The sequence below is a fragment of the Etheostoma spectabile genome, chromosome 17 (assembly GCF_008692095.1).
Source record: "Etheostoma spectabile isolate EspeVRDwgs_2016 chromosome 17, UIUC_Espe_1.0, whole genome shotgun sequence".
NCBI lineage: Eukaryota > Metazoa > Chordata > Actinopteri > Perciformes > Percidae > Etheostoma > Etheostoma spectabile.
Window position 1 is genome coordinate 15002973 of NC_045749.1, and position 23550 is coordinate 15026522.

Genomic DNA, 23550 nt, shown 5'->3' on the forward strand with positions numbered 1-23550 from the left:
AAAAGAACAAGAGTCTGAAAGCCCCGCTACCAGCCTGTGGAGACTCTGCTGCTGCCTACACCCAGCTGGACCAAAGTGGTTTGAACCCATTGACTAACTGACATTGTTATAGCCCCATCCTCAGAGATAGCCCTCATCAGCTAGACTTAAGACATAGAAATACACAGAAATGATCATACATTTATCCTCACCTGTACAAGATATTTCTGGCTGCCATACATGACATACTGTGGGGCTAGGCTGTAAATCATGTAGCTGGTGTGAAGCACAATCAAGAGAAGAATCATACACAGGAAAAGAAGAGCCTGGGGGCGAGTTTTCTTTGGTCTTATTTTGTACAGCTGCAAAACAAGAAAATGTTAATATTGTTAATAAATGTTAATCTAACAAAAATGTCTTTGCCTATCCCTCGGTTTTCTTGACAACTGCTCATCTGATCGCTTCACACTTGGCAGGTTTATTGCTGAGGACCCAAAGAAGTGCAGTGTCAAGTGCGAGCTCTTGAAATCTACGGGACATATTTATTAGCAGTGCGTTAATACACACTGTGTAAGGTACTGAGAGGGGACCGCTTTTAACTGTTACACCGCCAAACGGCATGCTGAGTACAGCTTGCTCTCCGTCGTTCATTACAGTACATTCAAGAACAAATAAATACAATAAAATAACTTGTTGGACAAGCAGTTCTAGAAAAAACAGCAAGCAGCAATACCGGAGGCCAAGCAAGTGTCACTTTCCGAACAGGCACATTTTGAACGGACACTGCACTAGTGACGTGGTGATGACACCTGTCTGCTTTAGTTGTACAAGACAGCATAGCATGAAGTACTGTGAATCAGAAAAGCCAGACAGCCCTTTGGTCTCTAAGCAAGCTGTGCTTTCTGAGAGCTTCAAATAGTCGTTGCTTGGTTATCGCCTGCAGATCCATTTAGGATGTGTTCTACATGGGTTTGGAAGGGATTGAAGAAAGACAAGGCTACCAACTCGTGCTAGTATTGCAATATTTGGAAAGTTTTCTCAGGTAAAAGAGAAGTAGGGTCTATGATGCTTACCCTTATCCAGAAGAACCAGATACCCATGTTGCGAATGCCAGCCATGGAGGTGACAACAAAGTACATGGTGATGACTGTGATCAGGATGTAATCCAGTGGAAAAACCTATGATACCAAGGACATAGGTCAACTACATTCTTCACATGCACATATAAAGACATAATTGCTTTCATAGCCAAACATTGGTTTCTTGTCAAGGATGCTTGAAGCTCTTAATGAGCAACTATCATCATTACCACTTGGTCTAGCCTAATTATACTAAAGCACGTGTAGCTGGGCACTGTGTATTTTCAGGCATTGTCAAAACTGTTGAACACCAACAACTCCTAACCTTTTCCAAATAATATGCAAATAGCATTAGTTACAGGTGTAGTACAGACATAAATGCACAGTGCATGTAACATACAGTACATATTAATCAACTATGTTCTGTAACCTGTAATATTCTGATTTAACCTAAAACCTGAACCCTATAAACTATTCAATTTATGGTATGGTGCACTTAATTCCTTAAATATCAAGGTCACACTTCTAAACACGGGCCTTGGACATTAAATCAATGCCACTATCTATGAAGCAATTCTTTAATGGTCTGAGCTGTCAGTCATTGTTTTCCTCTAAATTCTGCTGTAGAATACTAAGTTTGTCCAGACCCGCAGCAATGACTTGGAGGAAAAATGCAATGGTCGTGATCTAATATTGTCAATCTCAATAGGTTTTTGGGATAAAAGTGGTTTTTTTGACAACCTATAGCTCATAATGTTGGTAAATATCACATTAAAATGAAAAGATGGTACACATACTGCAGGGTTTTCCTCATTTTATCCACCTTTTTGTAGCTTCCAAAGTTTACCCAGGTGATGGTTAAATTACTGAATAATAATGTTTGCATCATTGAGCATGACCTTGTAAATGAGCTGTTTCAGAATCAGATCAAAAGCTGGTTTGTAAAAAACAAGTGTTGATTAATTTCTGTGTACACTTTCAAAGGTCATCATTTATGTGTAGCAGCAACTATCCTTTATTCTTACTATTTAAAATCTATTGTTATGTTAACTAATGCTTGTCTTGTTGAAATTTCACTCAGACTTGCTCCCTTGAAACATTCAATTATTTTCAAGTCAACAGCAAGCTAAATGTTTGTATTTTTGTGATCTAATGGTCTTTGGTAAAAATATAAATAGTCTATCATACCATATTTAAAAGTAAAAAACTGCTAGTTAACATTTAAGGCAATATGACTTACACTTGTAGTATACTGAAGCGCATACACTTCAAGTTTTAAAGCGTTTAAATTATGTTTAATTTACATTGATGATGATGGAAACAAGAAAATATGGCTTTAAGCACATCTAAATTAAGGATAATCATTTTTTAACATGAGAGATGAGAGGATACTCACGGGTTGTAAGGCTAATAAAAGTTCATTCAGAGGATTGGTAAGGTTGGTGCCAAAAACTATGAACCCAGAGCTGATGCCAGCAGAATGGAGAGCTTTATCCAAACTGAAACACACAGAAAAAAACATTATGTGTATATATTTTGAGCATTATACATTAATACATAGTTAAAGGAAATAATTGCACTCTCAACTTCTTTCATACTGCCTGTCTTAAGAAGTAGGATGTTGCAGCACATAGTGTTACTTACTTTGAAATGAACAGGGCAACAGCGAACAGCAGTGCAACCAGGATAAAGAAAATACCCAGCAATATCTGCAAAAGAAGCAATACATTATGATACCAAACAGTGATATGTACCCACAACCAAAGACGGGATCTACACTACAACGGTGAACCTAATGGCTGAAACCTGGAAGAAAAGGAAAAGGTATGTTTACAAAGACCTCTAAAGGGTTAGCAAATATAACCTTCTATCATGTCTTTTGTCAAGGAGAGACCATATGGCTTGGCCAGTCACAGTTTGGCACTGTTGCCTGAGGTGACAGGGGGAAGCAATGGCATGGCCCAGACAGAGTAGGGAAGGTGCAACCAGGGAGACACAAGGTGGGTGGCAGCCAAAAAAGAAATACACCCTGTTAACTGCTTTCCTTCAGCAGGGCCTTCATAGCTAGTGAACACATGTAGCAACATATATAGTATAATTTAAATTTGTTCCAGTGATCTATAGAACAAATCACATTATAAAAACTCAATCTTTCACCCAACATACCTTGATGTAATAACAACGATTGTAGCAAGGCATCAATTACAACTAAGAAACTGATAAGCACACGTTTTGTCTATATTGTTGATTTTGCCTTGATATAAACAATTTCAAAAGTGAGTTGGCCAGAATGATGAGGATAAAATATACTGATTAAACTGCTCTCATCTCTTAATCCGAGCAAAAGCCAAAAGAAGAGATAACTTTGTTGTCCTAGTACAAAGGAGGAAGCAATATGTGGAAAAAAGGTTTTAAATCATGAAAAGATAGGATTTTATTTTCAAATCTTAAATGAAAAGGTGGCCTAGCTTTTTTATGATCCCATCAAACAAAGTAACTATTTTGTGAGGTCCAATCTATTTTTTACTGTATACTGTATATTCGCATGTTCAAGAAGTCATTTTTACCTGCTCTGGAGAAATTACAATCATTTGGCTTATCCCTTCACACCAGTACCCGATAATACAGCAAATAAATCTCCCAACTTATTATAGTTTAAATCTGAGTCTGCGGACCGCCATTCGCAGTAACCCCCTTGGTTAAAGACCCACTGTTACAGACACTGGTTTAAAATGTTTGTGCATGCCTGCAGTGCAGTAAAATACTGGAAATTAATAGCAGTGGGAAAGTAAAATGTAAACTAGGAGAATTATTTTAGAACTGGTCCTCTCTTCAACACAGACAATGTGATAAAAACAGATTAAAGAGGGGGTTAACAAATCTGCAGTAGCAATAATGGTCAGGACAGCCTCTGGGTTATCTCAAATTCACATTGAGTATTTTTTAGGGAAGTAAAAAATGCAATGCTGTTTATGCCAAACTGACTACAAAGATGCTAATGATCCCAGCTGTTGCACCCTGGTAACCAAGTGGTTTTGGAACAACGACACAGTGAGTTGATTGGTGGGATTAGGCAGCCTTAAATGATTTGATTTTGAGTCTCTAAGATGGACCTTTTCTAAAATTATAAAGGTTGAAGCTGCACTAACTACTGTAGGAAAAGGTATAAAATGTATGGTTATTTTGGGCTGGTGCTAGTATGACATAGTAAAGGGATCAAGGGTGCAGAATGGCGCTGCACTTTAAAAACCTTTCCGTAAAGCTCCTCATTGCATCATCTCTAGATGTTTGCCTAGACTGGGCAAGTTGCAGTGTTGGTACCTACATGTTCAAAAGTAAGTACTAATTTAGAAGTCCTAAACAAGGGCTGTTATTACCCACTTCTTTCCCTAACCCCCTTGAGTAAATTTGAATATGGGAACAATGATATATTAATATTGCATATATGAGGTCCAAGTATTGGATGCCCAACCGGAAAAAAGGGAAAATTTAAAGAGAAGTTTGTGGTTGCTTCGGTTTATCCCTGGGGAACCAAGAGATCCTGCCAGAGAAATGTGAGACTCCCTGAGAGACTTCAGAGTAAATTAGGTGAAGAGACAACCCGTGGGAATCATGTAAATATGCAGTTGTGTAAAGTAGAACTAAAAGTAAATCTAGAGCAGTCTAGATTAGAACTTGAGCCCAAAAGAAACAGTTAAGGAGGAAGATATTAGAGCAGGCAAAAAAGACAAGACTAAATAATGAACCTGGCTAAACAGAATTTTTTAAATTACACAACTATTAAGTGAAAAAACACAAATATAACTGTGGCAATTAAACAACAGTTCCAATTAAAACAAGGCCAGAAAAAAACCCGCTTTATTTGTAAGATCACATCCAATACACAGACATTAAAAAGATTTGTCTTTGCATAGAATACAGTCCATATCGAACATATGATTTACTTAAGTGAATGGGAGCCAAATCCATAATGCAGACTCACCTTGAAAGGTCTAAGAGCGCTGCCCACTTTAGTGCAGCAGTTCCTCTCCGCAATTTCCAGGTGTCTCCCCCTGCGCTGGAGGACCTGCAGTTTGCCCTCCAGCTCCTGCAGGTTGTTTCTGTCCCTCGAGGAGAGGGGTCGTCCATCTTTACACTGACAAGAAGACCAACAAACCAAATACGTCAATAAACACACATATGCATGTATGCTCTCATCTGACATGGTATAGTTTTAAGCTTTATCTGGGTATGTAAAGTAAACAGCACAACAAATTACCCAGAGATCAAAAATGTAACATTCTCTTTGGATTTAGTTACTATGCCGTGGATGGGTATATGAAGCATTTCAAAACTGGTCTAAAGATTCAGGTATAATAATCCTAGAAAATATTTATCACTATTACATACTATGCCATACAAGTTGCTATTTAACTACCTTCAGTCTCTGAAAATAAAATGATTAAGTATTAAGCCTTCATACTATTGACACTCAAGTATTATTTTGTGTGTGGTTGATGTCGCAGTTTGATTTTCCTTTTTATCTACTATTCCATCTTTAATACAGTAATACCTGTTCACTAAATATATAGAGGAATGAGAAATACATTGGTCTTTCATGTTCAATTTCCCGTTGCCAATGGCAACTAACAGCAACTTATAGATGTCTTATTGTGTTTCCCTGTTTGTGATCTCTGCATTTGAAGGGTTGGTTAAAAAGCACAATGCTAACCATCCATAATTACATGCAAAGATAGAGGGGCAGGGCAGAAAGATAAGGGGGTGGGACTGATCAGCTGGAGGCTATGCATGTGTAACCTTCAATGAATGCATGACTCATTACACAATACACGCAAAAAAAACAGTAAGTGTTCAAATATTTTTATAGATTTAATCGTTGTGAATCTGTTCGAGGTTTTGTTCAATAACGCTATTACATGACTTGCAGATCATTTGGACTATTGTGTTTATGTCACATATTGCAGTATGCACTGTGTCAGTGCATTTGGTCATTCAGTGGGACAAACCTTGGTTTTCAGCTTTTCTATTTGATGCTCAACATCATCAATGTCCTCTGTGTTCTCCAGGCGTTCATACGCCACACTCCGCGTGCCTTTAATCAGGTTCAAAGGCAGTACAGACATACCGTAGGCCTGAAAGACAAGTGCAGAACTTCTATTTTATTCACACATTATTGTCAGAGTGGAATGGCACGTGTCTGAGGAAGACCCGGCTGGGTTGAAACGTTGCATCACAATAAAATGTACGGGAGAATTAGCAGAGTGCGGGCATCTCATTCCGCGCGCACGCACGCACACGTGCGCACACACACACACACAGACACACGCGCACACACACAATAACAAACCTATGACAATGTTGAACACGACAACAGTCAAATGTGTAAGAAAACACACACAGCATATCATATTGTTTTTGGCCTTCCAGATTATGCCATTTTTGGTAAAGGAAAAATATTTAAATGGTGGAATCTATAATTGTGCTGAGGTTTATTGGTGAATTTGCTGCAACCATTTTGTGTGGATATCACTGCCTTATATCACCGTGATGCAATTTATAGCTTAACAGTGCCCCCATGTGACAACACTATCCTCTATCCAGGATGTGATACATTTTTTATAAGCAGATTTTGAGGAGAACAATCTGGGTTAAAGGAGGAGTCATCAAGTTCTCATGAATGCTGAATGACATGAAGTAAAAAAAGCAATACACAAACTTTTAGAGGTGCATACAATCTATAAATAATAAATAAAGACAGCCAGACATACACATTTAGATACATACAGTGACAGCAAAGAGAGACTGAGAGATAATATGTGCAGAAATCCAAAGACATCCGTTCAGTGTGGTTCAATCACCTAAAGGGCTGTTTGAACATTTAATAAAAATAAGGTGACATCTCTAATATCAGGAAACTAACCAATTAATACAAATGAAAATAACAGCAACAGGCCGATGCTTTCTTGCTCTCACTATGCAGTCTCGCTTTAACCAACTTGAAGAAGTGCCAATTTATGGGTTCATAATAAAACAAAGGGGCCTTCTGTGTATCTTCAAGATAATTCCCAGCCCTGATAAAAGACTGTCGTTTTTATTCTATTTTTCAAGTGGGGAAACGTCAGAGCCTATATTTTTCTAAATCAACTTCTACTAGTTTCTGAGTGTTAGGTAGCATTAAGAAAGTCGCATGGGATACTAAGTCAGGCTAGACTATTATTAGTCTCTGCTGTGGATCTCTGCTACGGGCAAATGTCGCCTCCTGCAATGAATCATGGAGCTCTTAAGGCCGGAGCATGTCCCGAATATCAAACACACTCATAAAAGGAAAACCTGTCCCAGATCCCAAGAGAAACATTTCCCTTCCCCTCAAATGTGCAACTACATGGGAAATTATAAAAAAAATTAAAAAAAAACACAGTTGTCCCTCTGGTTAAGTGCACATTTTTAGTTCACTCATAATCATGCATGTTCATTAAGGTTATTTTAAAAACCAACTGTGGTCAATAATTACCAGAAATAGCTTGGAGCAGGGTGGATGGGAGTGTGTGCGACTCAATGTGTGTGTTGGTTGAGGAGGGGTTACTGGCTGAAATCATTCAGAGAGAAGTAGACATTGGTCTCCTACACAAGCCTCCTCTTTGTTGCTCTTTCTACTTGTGATGGTAGAGCCTAATAAAAGGGGGGGGGGGGGGGGGGGGGGGGGGAGTCAGAGAAGCCCCCTCTCCTACATCCTCAATACCTTTTGATGAAGAGGTAATTACAGTAAAACGTAGCTAATTAGAACTACTCTATGTATACATTGGCTTATAGAGAGTTCCAATAATGTTTAGGGGTGTCAATCACAAGGTATTATATTAATTATTTGGACAATATTTGTTGCATAGGCGGAGTTTGGCATTTGAGCCAGGGGAGGCAAAAGAAATAAAAATAAAACTTATTGTAGCAGCTGAAACCTGGCCTACCACTTGGGGAACACAGCATGAGCACATATAGACAAAACAAACATGCTAAATAAAAATGTATGTTTATTTTTAAAGCAGATTTTAAATTACATTGTAACAATTTACCCTTTTGAAATCCAATTGCAGCATGGCTGTCTTCTGTCTAAAATGTAACAGGGAACAATCAGTGTTCGACCTACTGTTGAGATGCATCTCCAAACACAGAAACAAAGTGCAATCACACCATAAAATGTTAACACGTTAAGAAAAAAGATCGGTATTGTGACGTAGTCCAATGACACAAAAAAAAGAAGTATTCCATAGCGTGGACATCAGCTGTTTTTTTAATAATATGTTGGGTTGTAAATTGGTTGGTAGCTCATTTTTGTTTGCTTTTATTGTGTCTTTTATGTTCTTTCTATGTCTGCATGACAACCATACATTTATCTTTTTGAAAGAGAGTCCCACCTAAGTAATAAGGACCATTTCAGATAAAAAGGTGACTCAGTTGGTCAAGTATTTTACCTTATTTACATCCAGTAAAGGGGTTCTGAAGGCCTTCACAGTTATTATAATGGAGGTCAGAACTGACGAAGTGGTATGATTAAGGGGCCACTCTATGTTAAAACAGTTGCATTTAAATAGTTTAGGCAAATCCCAACATGGAACCCAGTGATGCAGACAAAGCTTAGTCAGTCTTTACTAGTCTTCTGTACACATCGGGGTGCTATATATACATTGCGTGTCCATTGAATAAAACATACATTGTATTCTTTATTCTAAAAATTAGCCTTGATACTTAGTGTTCACATCTGAACAGGCCCTCCACAAATTGATCTGTTTCTCAGTTGTTAAAATCCATACTGTATATCTGTCCGTTAACTGACAGTGATTAGATGATGCAATAGATATAATGGGCTTAAGGAAAGCGCTGACTTGTGATTGGTAAAACTATTTTTAATGCAGATCTGATTTATCATTATATCATTGTTGTTTGACTTATCTAACTTGTGTTTTCCTTTCCTATCCTTCCAACAGCTGCCTAACAAAACTCTACAGCGTTAATGTCCAGGGCCTGCTGGATCTTGCAGACTTTCAATTGCTGTTATAAAGTTTAAAGATGATAGTTTAGAGTGTAGTAAATTTAGTAATAAAAATAAGGAATATTCTGATATGACAGTAGCCAATGAAGAGAGCAGAGCAGCACACACTTTCAGCTAGTTAAATCACTTGCCCTAGGTTGACCCCCGCAATATTACTTTCCATGCTTAAAACGTTTTTCATATGGGCCCAGTAGAGGTCTAAATAGTATTTCAATATACAGTATATATTTTTGCCTGAGGTTGTGTGTGAATGAAACATTTAAAACTCTTTTCAATGGACAGCAATTTTACCCTGTTTTCAACTAAACTAAATCGAAATAGCAACCCAGTTATGAAAAGGCTTTCCATGCCACCTCCGACCAGTAGAGTTCTTTTGGGTTTCTAAAGACATTGTATCAAATTCGACCTATCCCCTCATCCTTTAATTACTGTAATTAATTGTAATTTCAGATGCTAATATTTGATTTTTCTTTCTGTCCCATTCAAGTGTTTTTTGGCAGGGATCATGCTCTAAGGCCTTTAATATTGGAAATTTGCCATACAGATAGTTGCTGCAGAAGGCCCTTTAACCTGAGAACAGACACGTTAAAAATCCAATTACGATTCTAAACTTCAGTTAAAAAGTGGTTAAGAAATATAAATTATATAGATCCATTTTAAATATAAAATAAAGAAATGAAAGAAGCATCAAAGGATTGGAGAAGCTTAAAGTAAGTACAAGTTATTCCTCTCTGATTCACTCAGAGACCCCATCTTCCAGGTCAATCTCAGGCCCTGTGATTAGATCAACAAACGATAATCTTCTCAACTTTACTTCTGCATCAGCATCTTATGGCTGGTACTTTAGGAGCAAGAGAAAGGTAGGTCCACATGAGAAAGAGCCATGAGAGTCATAAATCAATATGCCAGCTTAGATTTTAAATGAAGTCAAAGGACTTCACATGATGCACGAGTTTTAAGATGGCCTGATCGGTCTGCTCGGTACAATCAAACAAAGCGGGAGATAATCTAGAAGGAAAATGCATGTGCAAACATTCCAGGTAATAAGAAAGAAATTTAATATAGTTGGAGATTTGCTTTATTGAATAAAATTCTCACAATCAAAAAGTGACTTTTTGAGTATTATGGCAACACTAGAGAACTTGTCCCGCTTCGGTCTACAGGTTAGAAGCGGAATTGTCCCATTATGAATGAATGAATGAATGAATGAATGAATGAATGAATAAATGTATTGGTCGTATCTAAAGGGTACGGTCAAAAGCTTCAGCTTATATCAGCCCCCCCCCCCCCCCCCTTCTCATAACAGATTGTCAAGGAAAAAAATAAACAAGACAAGAAAGTAAATTATACAAAAAAAAAACTAAAGGACATATACACTTACCAAGATACCTTTCTACATGGATGCATACATACACTTCCATTCCTTATCAGTGCAGTGATTAAAAAAAAAAAGACTTAAGGTATAGTATGAGGGTGAGCTCTATTTGATGTACTGGACAGGAATGTCACAAGCTACATTTATCATTAGTGTTTACTGACAATTAGAAACATTTTTGCATTTAAAGTTTTAAAAGCCTTTGTTTAATTCAGCAGAAAGATACCAAACCTTTTCAACCTGGAAGAATATATTTGTTTATAAGGTGGCCTCTGTTTAATATAATTGTGTGTGCACAACAGAAAGTGCTATGAAAAGGCCAACAAAGCAGTAAAAGCAATACATTGGTTCACTTTTTATTATTTTTAAGTGCACAAAGCTGCATTGCTATATACCGTTTACATCACAGAGGTGTTTGCATTAAGGGGAGATGGCTAGTTCTGCACAAAGAGTAGTGATAAATTAGCACAGGAGGCATGGACAACCTTCCCGCTGCTTATGGAGCCTGTCACTTTGATTCCATTAGTTAATTAGGCTTAATAGTAACACATAGTAAAGAATGATAAATCACCACAGCTCTTTGCAAATATGGGTAGGTTGCCACCAAGAAGAGTTTTTCTGCTTGAAGACAGGAGAGAGCAAATTAAGTAGATGAAAGGATAAAAAGTAAGAGAAAAAAAGGTGCTTTTCCATTTATGTCTGTGAGAATAAAAGAGGGAGGGGCGGCTGCTGTTGTCCCCCAAGGGCCTGATTTCTTTGATTGACTTCATCAAAACAAGAAACATCAAAAAGAAAGACACACTGGGAGTTTTGATTTCCACAGGGCATTCAGAGTCAAAATCAACATGGGGTCAGTGCATATCGAAGCACACTTCCATCCTAAAAAGGTTTTAGTTATTTATCCACTCTTTAGAAGAATGTGAGAAGCAAAGTGAGAGAACAGTGGATACAATCCCAGCTGAAATGGATTAAATATGTCCTAAGGCGAGATTGGGTCTACAACTTACTTGACTGGGTTGTGTATTATTCATTAAGAGCCCCACATTCAATTGTTGTGTGATTTGTCAAATAGGACTTTTTGAGCTCAACAGAAACTGGATAGATTGGGGTTGGCTGTCACTTTTACTCTTGCTCTCTGAGTTGATACCCGGGTACTTTCTGCATTTCCCCCAGTAGATTCTAGTCTGTGTCACTCCCACCCTGACACCAGTGCCACCACCTCGAGGGAATATTCACAGTCTAGTTACCAGAATAAGGGCAATGAAAAATGGACAGCAATAAGAAGTGTTGAAGCACAGTCAATTTTTCTTATGTAGGAAAAAATGAAATACTGCAGAATGCTGAGGGAATCAAAATACAGGCATATATTAATGGACATTGAGGTAGATCTGTATAAAATATACAGCTGATAAGTGGTTGATCAGCCAGTGAAGGGTACACATGTACATCATGGCAAAGTCTCGGGTGCTCAGGTGAAAGAAAGCAGTCTGAGTAATTTGAGCAATTGAATGCCGGAGCTTTAAAATCATGAGGCATTACTAATTCTGAAAAGCGACTCCATCACCAGGTACATCTCAACCAAAAAGATTGTAATCCATTTGTAGAAAAAAAACTTTAAGAAACTGCACTGTGGCTTAAATATTTAAAAAAAAGATGCATTATTGACCATGGCACATCAGGTGAAAAATCATGTTGTGTAATCTAATAAAAGGGAAATTATTCTATGTAGCCTTTCTTCATACTTCAAAACAATTTATACGTCAAAGATCTTAGTAGGCAGCGGTCCTATTAATCCACAGGGCTGGTAAGATTTGGAAATCACTACATTAAATGATTTGCCTTGATTACGGTGCAGATAAAATGCCACATGGAAAAACATCAACCGCTTGTCTCAGGTCCCAACTCACCGTGTAAGTGATCACTGCCAACATGCCAATCAAGGTCAAGGTGCTGATGGAGAAAGACAGAGCAGGTAGACCATCTGCAGGTGAAAGGACAGAAAAGTCATTAGAGATTTGACCGTGACCTCTGTAAGAAACACTAGTTCAACTATCATGAGCCTACTTTCTTGTTTGCGCTTTGATGGTATTTCAATCAGCTGTTTGTTGTTGTTTGTCAGCTGTCAAACTCACATTGACAAATAAAATGTTTCCAGCATTCAAACCCTATTGCAATGCCTGTATGCACAGAGTAAAACTGCAGCTACATTTTTATTTGACTATTCTAAAGATGCTTTTAAAATGTCAGTGCAGCACTGCTGTAGAAATTCCAAGGGGAGAAATTCATGAAGACTATTTGACGCAATCTAGTTTGCTCTAAATCCCCCACTGTGCACTGCATATAATTCAAAAGGAACAGGAGTGCTGTGTTTCGTGGTGAGGCACAAATCGCTGTAATGCAGAGAGCCAAACCTGCTGTTACAAAATTGAAGCTGGTACAGGAAAGGTATACAGAAAGGAACTACAGTAGATGCAAAAAATAGCTAATGTCCTAATGTTAGCTACTGGCTAACATTTTGGATCAGAAACAATCACCCTATTCAGTGGGTGTGATAAATGGACTTTGATGCCCAACTCTCTTGATAGGAATTCTAGTGAAGGTAGATGGATACTCAGAAAGAGTAAATGTTTTCACCCAGTAAAAAGATAAAATAATATTTACTATTCAGCCCGTGAAAACAGTCTATGGCCCTGGAGAAGCTCTGTAAAGTCTCAGGAGAAGGCCTTAATAATGTGATTATTAGGGCTATACCAGCTTGGTTGTGGAGAATACACATTTTCATTTATCAAAAATAAGTAGGAATTAACCAGGTAAGGAGGATCTTTAGGGGGATTATGAAAAATGTAGGATCCAGCGGGTTTTTTTTTAGTTTCTCCAGCTGTTTTCATTTTGAATATTCTTTTGAGGTTTCTGGATTACCTCTTTAAACTGGTGTCAGACATTATAAAACATCTGCAAATACAGCAACAATAACGTAAGTAGAAAATTTAGTTATTTGGGTGACTGACCCTTTCCAAGCCCCAAATGTAATACAGAACCCAAGGAATTGTTGAGAGAAAAAAACATTACCTCAAACGGATAACAAAATGCTATCTGGAACTGCAAGGGTGCGCCTCTGTCAATGTTCTTAAGGGGAAAAATCAGGGATTTCATTTTCTTGATGGCATAGAGATGAATATTATTTACAAGGACAAGGCCTCCTGCTGGTATATTGGTACTCCTGGATTTTATATCTGCCTTTAATGAATGCACAGTAGCAAGTCTTCCTCTAGAGACACATCATCACCATTTTTTGTTGTCATTTTATACATTGATCACGGACAGTTTTCAAACAGCTGGATCTTTCAGTGTATGTAGGTTGAGTTGATTTGTGTCACCTTTGATTGAGGCAGAAAGGGGACCACCCATCAGGCAAGGGCAACAGTAGGTGTCACACCAGCTGTCAGAGCTGGAGTTAGAAGACAGGGATTGATGGAGAGACTGATTGCCTCTATCCCCTGTCAAGATCCCACCTGTTATAGGGTTCCACGTAAAAAGCTACACAGTTGTCCCTTTATAGATATCCCGCATCCTCTCAGCAGCAACTTCAGTGCCCAGCCCACCTGTCAGCACAGGGATAGGTGGCTCTCTGCTCGCCTTTCTCCTTGACAGTTGCATTTGTTTGCAAATATTAAGTCAGTATTCAGGGCATGTGTAATTTGTGCTGTTTATAACATTTATCACTTTCTTTTAGAGGCATTTCACAAGCAGCAGGACAAAGAGGTGGAAAATGAGAGATAAATTATATGCCTGCTCCCTATTGTATTGTATGCAAAAAGGAAAACTTTGAAGTCTGACAGCTGGGCTGAACATTAACATTTGAATACATGTTTCCTATTCCCGAGTGTTTCATTGCGATTTTGCTGCCATTGTTTAGTGGTGAGCTTGGTAAAATAGACAATAGCTCCATGTTCTGCATCAAGAACATTCAGTCCATGAACTCCACACAAAGCAAAGGATAGATGTTTCCTGCCAGTCTTCTTGGTTTCTTGAGCAGATTTTCCGGGGATTAAACAGAGGGAATATTGTCTGTTATCGGCAGTGCTTCCACATCTGTACAGTTTCAATTCCAACAGCAATGGAATTAGGTAGCTCTTATCTCACCCTGCATATAGCCTTTCAGGCTTTGTGCATGCATGAGACTTGTACAGAGAGGTGTTTATTAAGGAGCTCCTTAGTCTGGGCCCTTTACTTCTGTGGATTGACAGAATCATTAAAACTGCCTATGTTCAAGGGATGGGATATAGTATAATGTATGACTGCAACAATGACTGCATACTGCCAAACAGCAGCGTGTAGAGGCCTTTAGCAAAGTTGCTAAAATTATCAGACACCACCGTAGCTGCTTTTCCTCTGTTTGGGTTAAGCTGAAAAACTAATATACTATTGGAAATGGGGTTATATTATAGTTTGTGTTTCAGAATACATTTAGGGTTTGGAATAGCTTTAATTCCACAGTTGAGGGACAACCTGAGGGAGACTTAAGATCATCCCGTCAACTCCCTCACCATGAATGAAATCAGCATCAAATGCATTTACCCTCCATTATTACCCATGCTATTTTAAAACTCTGTGACCAAAACATGCTATCTGGTGTGTGGCATTAAAACCGATTTAGCTATAGTCATGGATACATTATGACATGTAGTCAAACTGCCAATACATCAAATGTAAATAGAGAGAGCAACAAAGTGGAGATTAAGGAAGGCCAATATCCTTCAGGCATTGACGTTGACGAGACGAGTGGACATGCGCTACAACAAGCAAACACACTTGTTTGATATTTTAGCATGTATTATTTTTCTCTTTTTGTTCTATTTATTCATGTGTACTTTCTTACCACTTTAATAAACAGAGCCATTCTCATACAGGAAAACAGAATAATTCCATATTGCTTTCTTTCTCTATTGTAAACTATAGAAGAGGATTGAAAACAGTAAAACACACTGTTTGAAATAACTGCTATGGTTTAGGTTTGCTTTCACACATGTATAGTATATAAACATAATGAGGATAGGCAGTGTTTCTTGCCTAAGTACTTTTAGTTGAAGTAGGAATACCACACACTGGACCCCATATTGAGGCATGGCCAGAAATACAAGATTTATCCAGACTTGAATACCAACATCAATAGTAATTGATCTGGATTATTTCGGCATCATTGAAACACTGTTAAAGGGGTGCTATGGGCGCCTGGATAGCTCAGTTGGTAGAGCGGGCGCCCATATATAGAGGTGTACTTCTCGAACCAGCAGACCTGGGTTTGACTCCAACCTGAGGCCCTTTGCTGCATGTCATTCCCCCCCCTTGCTCCCCTTTCATGTCTTCAGCTGTCCTTTTAAAATAAAGGCTGAAAATGCCCCCAAAAATAATCTTAAAAAGAAGCAGGGGCAATATGCAGGGCAATTTCTTTGCCGTTTACTCGCAGGTTTTGCTATGGAGCTCCCCCTACAGCTTTGGAATAGATATCTGGCAAGTCCGATGTTTACTTGAGTCTGACTCCTCACTCGGTCAGGCTGCTGTTTCCTCTTTCTCTGATCCTTCGACAATGCTTTCCTAGCTTTCTGCTTCTTTTTTGCCGGCTCAGCCATGCAATAGTGTGATGTAAAAAAACTCCATCGTTACCTTGTTCTTATAGCTTGCCGGTTCCTGAATGGAAATATGTGTGCAATGTCGTGAAGCAATTTGTTACATTGTGAGACTTGATATCACGCGATACATCCTGATGCTGGCCGGTGGCCCAGCGGCCCAAAGTTGCAAGGGTGTTTTTTCCGTTCACAGGCGCTAGGGGGAAGCGAGACGGCCACAATTCAAATTAAGCAAAAGCTGTTCAGTTAAGGTAAATTAAGCTAAAAAAACGGCATAGTTCCCCTTTATATATGTAATGCTGGGGCCATTAAAGACGTAGTGGCCTTAATGAACAGTTGTTGCAAAGCAGTCAGCAGGGTTGTGTCAAAAGGGCCTTTCCTTTAGTCAATTAACCTCCCATCTGGAGAGGGAAGAGATGAGGAATTAGAAAAGAGATGATCCTAACATTTCCTCCTCAGCAGCCGAGCAATTTCCCCCTGTGCCAAGGGAGGAAGGTTAGGGAGAGCATGTAGGGGTCTACTACTGTGAAGAGAGGCAGATGGTTCAACTTCCTCCTTGATCCCCAGATGGCAAAAGGCCAAAGTATTGTTAGGAGTGCACATTTGGCAAAGCGCCGTTCAACAAGTGAAGAGGCTCAAGGAGGCTGTCTTTACAGTGTTGGGATCACACAGTCAAATCATTTTTATGGAATATTATAACTAGTAAATTTCCTATTGTACATAAATATCAAGGCTATAAAGTCATTGTTTTTCAAATATATCCCGTGGACTTGCTGGGAAAGTGACAGGTTTGTTATTATCTTACATGTATTTACACGCATAGAAAAATTACTAATTTACAAAGAGAAAATCTGACCTTGTACATCCTTTACAAAGTTATTTATGTCATTAAATTACAACACATTCAAAATATGTGTTATGCCAATTACTGTATTTGGACCAACTGTGTAGCATTCTGTTTTGTTTATGTATGCGTAAAACAGTCAAATCTGCCCTACTTATTATTCAGCACCTAGGTTTTATAGCTTATAGACATGAGCAAACTATGGAATTATTACTTCCCTCACAACCAACCCTATGGAGCATTGCATTCTTTTTAAACATGCTAACCTGCATTACTCCATAAGTACTTGAGACAACTTTTGTCTTGTGTTTTGTCTGCAATTGCACCCCATCTAATTTGCTCCCCATTCTGTCTAAACACACCATTAGACTTTACACCGATCTATGTGGCTGGAAAGTAGTGGAATAGTATAAAGAATATAACAGAAAGAAGTAGGTAATTATGCAGTGTTAAAATGGATAGGGGCAAGAGATTTGACATTAAGCGAGTAATGCCTATGCCTAATGAAGGGGTAGGGTGGAATGAATTTATTAAATAAAGGAATTGTGGACACAACAATGATAAAAGTAAGATACAAGTATTTTCTGAAGAGGCTATACTTACGACTACTCCCAAGCTCTTCAAAAAGGTATTGTACTTTCTCCCATTGGGTAGAATTCTGACCAGGTGGGGCCTCAAGAGGAACAAAGGCTCTGAAAACAATTAAACAATAATTTAGCAGCAGAAGTGAGATAAAATCCATTACATTGCTTCCAGGCTGTCAGTGTGCCCAGTGCACAATACGCTTAAGTTTAGACTTCGCTCTGGCAGTGATGGTTTTAGCAACTGGTGAATTTTCTCTACGAGCCACACACAAGTTTCAAACAAAATACAAAAAAACCTGTCCATGTTTTTGTGAATCATTCCACAACAGATGAACCTATACCAGTAGCATTGCTGTTGCTAGAAGATGGCAAGAGAGGCATAGAAATACAGTCAGAAAGACGGACTGTAGCTAGTTCTGTTGAGAAACAGTGACATACACCTTGTTTTAAAAATACTTTTTTTACGTGTATTACTTCTACTACTACAAATATGAGTCACGTCAGCACTTGAATGTAGATATCTGTGCCCAATAAAGTTATACGATCACCTTTCAACTAACCATGTTTTAACCTTTAAACTAGGCCTGCATGATTAATTGTTATGAAATCACAATCTCGATCCATCTTTATTTTTGTAATGACTTTGGTTGTCATTTAATTTTACGAGCCAAATGCATCACAAACGCTACTACTTTCTTCTGAGAGTTTTAAACAGACTTTATAAAATAGGTTTTAAGGCGCTCCCAAGCGCTGCAATGCTCCCCTTTCTCTTCATTGAGGCCTCCATGTTTACAGGCTTGTGGTGATGTGCAATGTGCTATAACAACAGCAGGACAGAGAACACTACAGGTATGCATTCACTGGCGACCAGATAGCTAGTTAGTAAATACATATAATCACCAAAAGCGGGAGGGAACATGGGTTAATATGTGGAATACTGGGACTGCATGGGAGTTGATTGACTTCAAAAAGTTTGCAACTCAAACCAAAGTTCAAAACACCTGTTAATGTCTGTCTTCTTTAGTCTGTTGGCTGTTTAGGTTTCACTCCCGGAACACGTCAAACACATTCTGCACTCACTGCTGCATCTTGTGTTGACTATTTACATATCTGTGCTCATCATCATATTCACATTGTATGTACTGGTGTTATTGTTGAATACATATTTCTAAAATGTTGTGATGTTTTTGTTGAGTTATTCTTGCACAATACTTTTTCTGACCTTTTTGAATTCCCCGACAAATAGCCCATGTTTCAAAAAAGTAACAAAAACTAAATTAAAACAAAGCATTTTCAAAAAATAAAAAATAAACTAGCAAACCTGCTTCATAAATTAATTCAAACTAAACTGAATTTGAAAACGAATTAAAAACTAATGAAAAATGCCAAACTATAATAACCTTGGTTTGGTATTGCCAATTTGTTTTGCTTTGTCATGATTGTGATATCAATTCTAAACAAAAAATTGTGATTGGTATTTTCCCCTGGATCGTGCAAGCCTACTTTTTTTTATTTTTTATTATACTTTATTAATCCCACAAGGGGAAACTACACTTTTCACTCTGTTGTTATTACACACATTACACACAGGCCTGAATTACACACACATGCTCAGGACCTACACATGCACTAATGGAGAGATGTCAGAGTGAGGGGGCTGCCTATGGAAAGGCGCCCCGAGCGGTTGGGGTTTCGGTGCCTTGCTCAAGAGCAACTGGCACCTCTCCAGCTACCAGTTCACCACCATACTTTGGTCCGTACGGGGATTTGAACCAGCAACCCTCTGGTTCCCAACCCAAATCCCTATGGACTGAGCTACTACCACCCCAAAAATCTGTGTTTCCTTAAAGAGATAGACGTTTTGTTTATTGTAATAAGTTCCCTAGCTCCTAATAACATTAATCAATAATCCTAATAACATTTAGCCATTTAACACCTTCACTCACTTAGAAAGACCTACAGACTTTTCAAGGTGTCCTTTAATGTCTAGAGAAGTTTTAGATAAATATATGAATTGTATCTGAACAGTACTTCGATGTTGTGGGGGAAAACCATATTTTGTCATCCCTTCTGAAACAGCACTTCTTAAAACTACCAGTATATCTTATCTATAAGCTGAAGGGGGGAAATGGTTAACAGTAAGTAAGACTTTCTCAGACAGCTAATAAATATGGTACTCTATACAGATTTTTTCAGGAAGTTTAAAATCATTTACCAAGATCAACATATCAAAAGACCCCCCTCTTTGCTTCATATGCCCAATCCTACTTTTGTAAAGGTTTTAGTTAAAATATAATCAATAATATTTAGACAAACCCCAAAAAAATAATTCTTAAAAGGCTCGATATATGCCTAAATAACTCGTAAAGATAATTTTTTTGCAGAGGCAAAAGAAACCAGTAGCAGTGAGATATCAGGGGTCATTTAAGGAGTTTAACACTTTGGAAAGTATAAAGAGAACAAACAAAAGCCCTCAAGAAAGGACCTACTGAGTGAAAAGTCACCAAACACAGCCATTATGTCTCTCTGTATCAGAAAAGCAAGCCAGGATAAAAGCTATCATGTTGTTGAAAATCCAAGGACCAAAGCAACAATTGCCAGAACAAAGCAGCAATAGTTCCAGTTCATGAGGTAAAAGAGGAGCTAAATTGCTTCGGTCTATAAAAAAGTCCTAAAATCCAAACTTTAAGCTGTTATAAAGTATAGTCAGGTGTCTAGGTCAGGTGCATTCGTCCAATGCACGATTTAATGGTTGAGAGAGCACATTGCATCGTATAGATTGAACTCCAGGCATGCTGTCACAGCTGCAAATAATTCTATTATGTAGTGCAGGTGGTCCTGAACACAACCAGTAAAAAAAAAGCCGATAAATGGGACATGGCTAAAAAGTTGCATCAATACAGATTTGTACATACATTGTTACACAAATGCCTCACTATTCCCTCCAAAAGTACATTGTACATAGAGAAAATGCAAGGAATCTACTTTAGAATCAGATAGACAACAATACAAATTATAGTTAGACAGGTCTCTAGTTCTTCTTCTAAGGTTTATTTTACATGGTTAATCACGGCCAGAAAATTGGTTCTGTAGCAGTTTGGAGGATTCAACCTCTCATTAACTGTACACAATAACACATCCAAACCTCCGTCCACCTATCGTGTACTGATGCAGAAGAAGCCACCCATGTCTCCAACTTACCCAATTAAAAGGAGCACCACGCAGACAATGGCAAATCCAACTGTGTACTTCAGAGCGTTTTTCACTTGCTGTAATAAAAGAAAAAAATAAACTGCTCAATCACAGCCAAGAAGTGAAATATTATTATTCATTGTGAGTGAGGGAAGGGCGTTATACTCCATTTAGCTAAGGACTATTGAGAGAGCTACACAGAGTCAGTGTAGATCCAGTTTGACCTGGCAGAGATAACATGTCACTCCCAGTGCTATTCAAGGCACTTTTAAAGTAACAATACAAAAGACATCCCTGTAAGTAAGAGAAAGTGCCTCTGTCAGCTCAAAACTGACACATAGAAAGGAGAAAAGGTACTATGCATTAGATGGTGTTTGGTACGTCACTCACTAAAAAGACTTTGAAAGACAGGGATTTAAAATGTCAATTTCCAGGTGACAATATGCAGCCTATAATTTACAGTATGGTGCAACGGTTTAACAATGTGCTATTGTGTTTTCTTACGGTCACAAACTTTTTAAAAATATGTTTCTTTCATTGCTTTCATTGTTTGTAATGTACAATATCAAAATGAGTGTTAACAAAGGGGCTGTTGCTTTAAGCTAGCTTCAAAATTTCACTAAATGACTTAAAGACTTAACCAAAAGTGCCAGCCTCACCTGAATCCTCTGAATGAAATTTAAATTCATCAGAACCGAATCTAAGCAGGCTACATGGCAGTGTGTAGAAGAAGAAAGGTGCATTCTTACCGAGCATTTGTTCATGTTGTCGTCGTCCCTTTCTTCATAGTAGAAATACACAAAGGGGATCCATAGGAACACACAGAATAGTATGATGGAGTAAAGTGCTATGAAAGAAGAATTGAAATCCAAGAATTAGACAAACACTAAATATCCATAACCCCTCCCCAGCTTGGCATCATGTTCTATCATGACGCTAAAATGTTAGAACATCACAGTGCATTCATGATTTCTGTGAAGAATAAACCTTAAATTTCCCAACAATTTGGTAACATTTCAGCATATGTTAAGGCTTCTTTAAGGGCTATTAGAAAATTAGCTGTTTTCTTTTTTGTGCTCATTGTTTTTAACTTCATTGAGTTCTGTGCTCACTGTACTGCTCACATTTCTATCTTGCACTCAGAGTGTGTCAATCTAAATTACTTACTATCCTTTATGACAGTGACATCTAATGCCACAGGGTCTAGAGTTTGAGAAGAATTGTTTGTAATCTTTTTAAACCAATCATACTTGTTAAAAGCATGCTTGTGGGTTCGTGAGGCAATTTTAGTGTTTTAATGAAATGATTAAGTCCGGGAAAACTTCCAGCAGACATAGTTTTTTCACGGAAGGAATGTACAGTAGATGTTTGGGCCCAGCAGGTGCTTAAAATTGACATGTTTTGACAAATGAGTTAAGCAATAAAAGACCGCTGTGCAGAGATGTACAGTATATGTATGCATTTACAAGTTATTGATTGGTTTGTTAAGCAAAGTATTGTATCTATAAAATTTTCTGACACTAAATGGTTAAATTTAATCTAGCAGCATCATCACCGGAGGTCCCTCAAAAATCTTAACAATTTTATCCAGCCTCGCTGATAAAAACAAAAACTGAAAAAAGTATACTAGATTGTTCCGTTAAGTTTGGCGTGCTTTAATGTTATCAATCAATAAGTGAAATATCTATTTTTAAATAGAATAATTTAGAATTGTCTCTTTAGCATCCGCAACCAGTAAGGTTCATGTAGTAAAATATCAAGCTAGTAAATTTCTTCATGCTGGTACTTAATAATTCAGTTAACTTTATTTGACTTCATTCTGGAATGATAAGTGGACCAAAACCACACTAAGAACTGCATTTTCTTTATTATCAGTGATATTTGTATAAGCCAGTTAATGATTCCACTGGGTGTGTCTTGAGGCAACGTTGTTTTTGTTCTAATTGGGATCCAAGGCACTAAACAATTGATTGAATTAGAGAGAAAATTGTATTTAAAAACATTATCCTTCTGACATTGGTGTATATATATTGCTTTGGGCAAAACTCCCAAAGCAGGTAATCATCAGTCCCATTTCAATGTTGACCACTGTAAAAGCAAAAAGCCATCTGCATTTGAAAATTGATTTCCTTCACTAGAGCTGGTAACCTTCTGTATGAATGGACACAGTAAGTGGATGCAATACACCTTGGCGAAAGAATTCACTACTTTCTGATCCAATCCTTTTTGTTTGTGTGTTTGGTTCTTCCTGTACAAGCCGCTTTCAAACATCCAAATGCATTAGGAATTCATAGAGTGGAGGTGAGTCAAAAACACTTAAATAGAGAGATGCTATTTCAAGCTGGGGACGTTTCTATCTGCCGCAAATAAATGGATGTCGAAGACAGCCCAGACAACCCCAAAATAACTCAAAGAAACGCACGTCACAAAGATGTGCTCAGCAACAGGTTTAACATTGCTCAATCCCTGCTTAAGATTATGATGTAAATCATTAACACATAGTCACAAAGTCACATTGTGATGCTAACCAAAAATAAAATGCAGGAATACAAACAGCTTACCACAACTAAATCCATTTCCTTTTTTTCCCTACATGTTAAATAGAGGTTTGGTATGACAGTTTTTTTATGATGAACAATTTTTATTTTTTGTTAAAATAGCATACAAAACACACCATTTCCAACATGTACACATCCTCACCCCCAAACACCCACATTTGTCATCACCACAAGCTAACATAACAACCATAACAATGCATTACAATACAATAAAATAATAACAAATCAAACAGCTGTAAACCACATAAACATGCATATGTGACAAAAC

The 23550-nt window shown here is 37.9% G+C and overlaps 1 protein-coding gene across 1 annotated transcript in view; it reads right to left on the bottom strand.

The window, feature by feature from the left end:
• Nucleotides 1-23550, bottom strand: part of lmbrd1 (LMBR1 domain containing 1) — a 51464-nt gene that overhangs the window by 14138 nt on the left and 13776 nt on the right. Inside the window, exons 4-13 of the mRNA XM_032540657.1 lie at nt 21474-21571; nt 20734-20801; nt 17552-17640; nt 12385-12458; nt 6065-6190; nt 5041-5193; nt 2703-2767; nt 2455-2557; nt 1053-1157; nt 192-341 (exon numbers count right to left, since the gene is read on the bottom strand). Coding sequence (XP_032396548.1) covers nt 192-341; nt 1053-1157; nt 2455-2557; nt 2703-2767; nt 5041-5193; nt 6065-6190; nt 12385-12458; nt 17552-17640; nt 20734-20801; nt 21474-21571 — 1031 coding nt within the window. The remainder of the gene's footprint in view (nt 1-191; nt 342-1052; nt 1158-2454; nt 2558-2702; nt 2768-5040; nt 5194-6064; nt 6191-12384; nt 12459-17551; nt 17641-20733; nt 20802-21473; nt 21572-23550) is intronic.